Source organism: Entamoeba dispar, genomic scaffold, assembly GCF_000209125.1.
Source record: "Entamoeba dispar SAW760 scf_1105229461101 genomic scaffold, whole genome shotgun sequence".
Classification (NCBI taxonomy): Eukaryota; Evosea; order Mastigamoebida; family Endamoebidae; genus Entamoeba; species Entamoeba dispar.
In genome coordinates, this window is record NW_001854524.1 from 25,117 (window position 1) to 30,385 (window position 5,269).

Consider the following 5,269-nt stretch of genomic DNA (forward strand, 5'->3'; position numbering starts at 1 on the left):
AACAAGAAACTAGTTACTATTATTTCAGTTTCTAAAGTGTACCTAAGTTCAACTGAGACTTTGTCATTTTTTTAGAAAAAAAAGATGATAGGATTAAAAATAGATTTAAACTACAATTTTTTTTTTTTAACTAAAGAAGAGTGAAAATATTTTGGATAATTAGACTAATAAAGTGGAATTACTCACAAATTGGCTCTTTTCGGCTATAGAAATAATTTTGTCTCTCAATAAAATGAAAATAAAACTGCGATTCTTTTTATTAACAACTACTTAATTAAGAATGTTGTGCAAAATGGTACTATTTAAAGTTTTTAAAAAAATATCTCGAAAAGTCGAATGAACTCTGTTGTCACGAGAAAGAAGTATAGAAGATGCAATAAAAATATAAAACTTTCTCGCCAAGAAGCTTTACAACTTCAGGTTGATTTTGAGTGTGTATTACTTGCTTTATTATCTCCTCACTATGAATTTGTTATGACAAAGCCTCAGAAAAAGACTAAAACATCACTTCAATTTATGAAAGTGAAAGAAGCAATTTCATGTAATCCTAAAGAGGACCGTTTTGTCTTTGATGTTCAAAAATTTATTAAAACACGGGCTTCAGAAATGGTTAGTTCAGAAACAAGAAATGGAATAAGTTACTTAACGGCACAAAGAAGAATTCAAGACTTAAAACATATTGAAACCATTCACTTATTTGAAGATATGTTAGGAGAAGATTATATCTTTGAAATTGGATTTGAAGACCGTGATGGTATTCATGGTTCAATTCATATTTATTTTCATAATCAATTACTATATTCAACTAACCAAATCAAAAAAATTGGTCAATCAATTTATTTGTACATTAATTCAAAATTACCTTCACCAGACAGAATTATTCGTGTAAACGAACTCTCACCATTTCTTTCTTTGTAAATCAAATTCTTTTTGTTTGATAAATCTTTTTTGTTCTTTTTTTATACTATTCTTTTTATAGAATAACATCCAAAATCCTTTTGTAACAATCTATATCCAATAAAGTTTTTTCCAACAAAATAAAATTGTTTATTCTTCTAAAGTCCAATGAATTATATACTTCTTATTCTCTCTTAATACTTTTCTTAATAATTCCTTCAATCTAGATATTTGGTCTTATGATCCTTTAGTCACAGTTAATAACAAACTGTTATATTCAATAAACTAGGCATACTTTGGTTTAACCACACACGCAATTTTATTGTTTTTTTTTTAATTAATAAAAATCGAATTAGGAACATTGGTTTTCTAGATTAATTTAATATTTGATATCAAAAACAAGAACAAATAATATGGAAGAAAAAAACTAGATACCTGATATCTTCTAACACCTTATCTTTTTTTTTAGGTATTTTTGTTATTCTGTTTATTACTTTTCAATTTAATTATAGAACAAATTTGCAATGTTTAAAAGAATTGTATCATAAAACAATGACTTATAATTCATACTGTCATTAAATATATGACACTTCATTCTTTAAAATTAACTACGTATTACTTTAAGTTCCTCATGGCTTGTATCAGATTATTGATTTGCTGGTTGTTTATTTAATATTTATTTGTTTCAATAGTTTAATATTTTGACTTTTTATAATTCATTAAATAAGAGTCATTTATTATCTTTATGCATTTTCACTGGTTAATGCTATTTTGTATTATATAAGAATATTAACAGGGTTAATTAGGAGATTTGTTTTTATTGGACTTTCATTAATGTTTGTTTTATTTAAAACATACTTACTTTGATTTTCTTGTATCTTTATTTTAGAGAGTGACAGCACAACGTGAACAAACCACACAATTACACTAGAAGTTGTTATTCTTTTACAAGATTCTTATAGGTTATTCTATATTTATTAATATCACAAAATTATTTTGATTTGAATTCCTTATTATAGATTCAGATGTTCTATATTTACTATTTATTTATAATTATTTTGTTAAATCCATCTTGTTAAAAATTATTCAGTTGATTATAGTTTTGATATGATGTCTTTTTATTTACTTTTCTTCATAGTTTATTCTTTGTTCTTATCTATTTCTTGTTTTTTCTTTCTTCTTTTGTATTATTTTCATTCCTTCTTCTTTACTTATTTTAATCTTGCTTCTATCTTGTATTTTCAAAGTTCTTATCTATTTTATTTTCTTCTTTTTATATTTTTATTTTTTATTCGGAAAGAAGAATTAGGAAAAAATAAAAGAAGAATAGAGATAAAATACTTATGATTTTAAATACAAATAATAAATAAAAATGAAGGAAATTTTCATAAAAGACTAGACATTTATCTCAGAGATTTAAAAAAAAGAGAGGTATTAGTCATAGATATGATAATAGTAAGAGATAAGAACATAAGTAATGTATTTATAAATAAAATAAATAAGTATATGAAATTACATGAGCATATTAGAAAAGTAAAAGATTAACAAGAATAATAATTGTCCTATTCGTAATAATAGTATGTGTATTGATAATAAAGAAATAAATAGATTACTAAGAAGTGAAAGAGTCAAATTTGGAAGTGAAATAATGGTAAAAGATATAATATCAAATATGAAATATTTTATGAAATATTGGTGGTGATTAATATGAAGAATATAGAGATATAGAAGAGCTAGAAGAAGTAGACTCATTAGAGAGTGATGTGTATGAAGAAATTATCATCTGAACATTATCTTAATGTTATTAATTGTTAATTTATTATTTATATTCTATTTTCTTATTCTTACTTATTGTGTAAGTTTATATTTCTTTTTTTTATTATTTGTTTGTTCTTTTTCTCTTGTTTTAATAATTTCTTATTTTATTATATATTCTTTCATTTCTTATTTGTTTTCATTTTAATACATATTTTGTGTTTTGTTGGTTATTCGTATAAATCACTCATTCTATATTTTTTTATTTCTTTTATATTTTTCATTTTTAATGTGTAGTGTTATTTCAATTTTATTGAATATGAATAGATGAAGTAGATGAAATTAAATTATTATATTTGTACTCATTTTTATTAATAATATCATTCAAATGATTGTTATTTATTTTATATTGATTATTTCAACATTTCTATTTATCATTTTATAACATTATTCATCAATTCTTAATTCAAATATCAAATAATCATTCAAAATGTGTTAGTTCAATATCAATTTCATCTTGAATTCATAATTCTTGAATAAGAAGTAAATGGATATCAAATTCAATTCATTTATGTTGAAACTCTAATAAAAAATCTCTATCAAGATCAGATATGATAATAGAAATTGAAACAATATGAAGTCAAGAATGAATTATAGAATTTAAAATCGTTAAAATGATGAAGTTAAAATAAAACAAGAAGTGACTTTGAATGTAATAATAAAGAGATTATTTATTAGATTTTTCATTAATTTCTTCATTTGTACAATCTCAAAACATTGTTATTGATTTAATAATGCAGTTTTCTGTTGTGTTGTATTAATAGGATGTGGTATTTTAGTTTTAATAAAATTTATTAAATAAATGAAATAATAAAATTAAGAGAATTAATTGAAAGCAGAGATAATTGATGAATTAAATGCATTTTTTTTATCTAAGAATAGAATTTTTGAATAATGATTTTGATTATTAATCATATACTTTTTCACTTTCTTTCAAATTATTAGTACTTTATATTTTAGATGATAAAATTTATTTAGTAAATTAATTGATATTGATATGATAATGGATATATAAGGTTTTATTAAAAAAAATAAAGAAAGAATTAATTTCTATATCATATTAACTAATATCAATATAATAAATCAATATAAGATAATTAAAATGTTGAAAGACTATATTCAGGTAAATTTAATGAATAAATATAAATTTTAAATTATAATATCAGAAAATATGTTTTTTTTTAAAAAAAAAAGGAAAAAGAAAATAAGAAAAATAGAAAGAGATAATACAGAATATATTCTAGATACTAAAAAATATATATAAAAAGAATCAAAGAAATGGTTGGATATAAAATAAGAAAATAACAAAGGTATGTAAAAAAATAAGAGAAAAAGGAAATTTAGAAAATAATAAGAAAAATGTACTATAAATAAGAATGAACATAAAGTTGAAATTAAAATATTCTTTTGAAATGAGTTTGCTCTTAGAATAAAAATTGTGATTTTGTCAGTTCAATTATAGAGTTAAAAGAGATAAAAAGTTGGATAAAGAAATTAATAAAGAGCGTAGATGATATGAATGTGGAGATAAAGGAGTACAAAATGTGTACTATCATATTGTAAATCATGATATAAATTTAATTATAATAATAAACATGTATTGAAGATGATTGTTCAAGTGGAATACCAAGAATGATAATAAACATAAACATGATTATTATTGGAATAATCACATAATTCTTTAAATGAAGAAAGATTAATTAAATACTAGTTTAATAAACTAAAACATAATAAACATGAATAAGAATGTAAAGAAATAATGAACAAATAAGAAAATCAATAATGAATAAATGATAAAAATAAGATGGTGGTATTGTTTTAAGTTTAATTTAACAAATATAAAAATGAATAACATGATGAATAAGATGAAAAGAATGATAAATGCAATGAAATTAATTTATAATATCAATCAACATTCATTAGAAATAAGAATAATAAATAATAAAGAAATAGAAACAGAAATAATGTAATGAATTATTAAATTATCTAAGAATTGTTATAAATGAATAGAAATAATACAATAATGAATAACAATAAGAAATTAAATAATTGAATAAAAAGAATAAATAATAAAAAGATAAATGAAACAGATGACATTTCATAAAAATGATACATTAATAAATCTAAATATAATAATTAGAAATAATGAGATGATTTAATCTTTAAATAAATTAGAAAGTAATGAAGAAATGAATACAATAATACAATAATCATAATTATGAGTTAATAATTTAAAATAAACAATATAATAATATATTTTCAATAATAATCATCAACAAGAATAAAATGTGATAAATAAAAAGAAATGGTAATACATTAATAAGTAATATATTAATAATCAAATGAATTAACGATATGATAATAATGATAGTTTTATATTTATAATACAAATAATGAAGAATGATCATAAATATAATGAATTGTATTTTTTAAATAATTCAATTAAAATGAATAATATATTTTGTTTAATAAACAACAAGAAATGAATAAAATACAAATAAATTATAAATTAAATATAAATGATGATAATTTAATGTAAATAAAAAATGTAATATAA

General features: G+C 20.2%; 1 protein-coding gene across 1 annotated transcript, besides 17 other annotated features; it reads left to right on the forward strand.

Moving 5' to 3' along the window:
• Positions 1-336: 336 nt before the first annotated feature.
• Positions 337-918, forward strand: EDI_077370 (uncharacterized protein; the record flags this gene model as incomplete). The annotated part of the gene is made up of 1 exon (XM_001738093.1): positions 337-918. The coding sequence occupies one exon, from the start codon at positions 337-339 to the stop codon at positions 916-918; it is 582 nt and encodes a 193-aa protein (XP_001738145.1).
• Positions 919-1,212: 294 nt separating this feature from the next.
• Positions 1,213-1,245: a sequence feature (AT_rich).
• A 316-nt stretch (positions 1,246-1,561) lies between these two features.
• Positions 1,562-1,624: a sequence feature (AT_rich).
• A 304-nt stretch (positions 1,625-1,928) lies between these two features.
• Positions 1,929-1,957: a sequence feature (AT_rich).
• A 55-nt stretch (positions 1,958-2,012) lies between these two features.
• Positions 2,013-2,186: a microsatellite.
• A 5-nt stretch (positions 2,187-2,191) lies between these two features.
• Positions 2,192-2,380: a repeat region.
• Positions 2,381-2,708: 328 nt separating this feature from the next.
• Positions 2,709-2,880: a microsatellite.
• Positions 2,762-2,938: a microsatellite.
• Positions 2,939-2,991: 53 nt separating this feature from the next.
• Positions 2,992-3,071: a sequence feature (AT_rich).
• Positions 3,072-3,483: 412 nt separating this feature from the next.
• Positions 3,484-3,532: a sequence feature (AT_rich).
• Positions 3,533-3,729: 197 nt separating this feature from the next.
• Positions 3,730-3,875: a sequence feature (AT_rich).
• Positions 3,876-3,895: 20 nt separating this feature from the next.
• Positions 3,896-4,072: a microsatellite.
• Positions 3,963-4,112: a microsatellite.
• Positions 4,113-4,281: 169 nt separating this feature from the next.
• Positions 4,282-4,306: a sequence feature (AT_rich).
• An 88-nt stretch (positions 4,307-4,394) lies between these two features.
• Positions 4,395-4,515: a microsatellite.
• Positions 4,516-4,635: 120 nt separating this feature from the next.
• Positions 4,636-4,798: a microsatellite.
• Positions 4,799-4,907: 109 nt separating this feature from the next.
• Positions 4,908-5,082: a microsatellite.
• A 36-nt stretch (positions 5,083-5,118) lies between these two features.
• Positions 5,119-5,269: a sequence feature (AT_rich).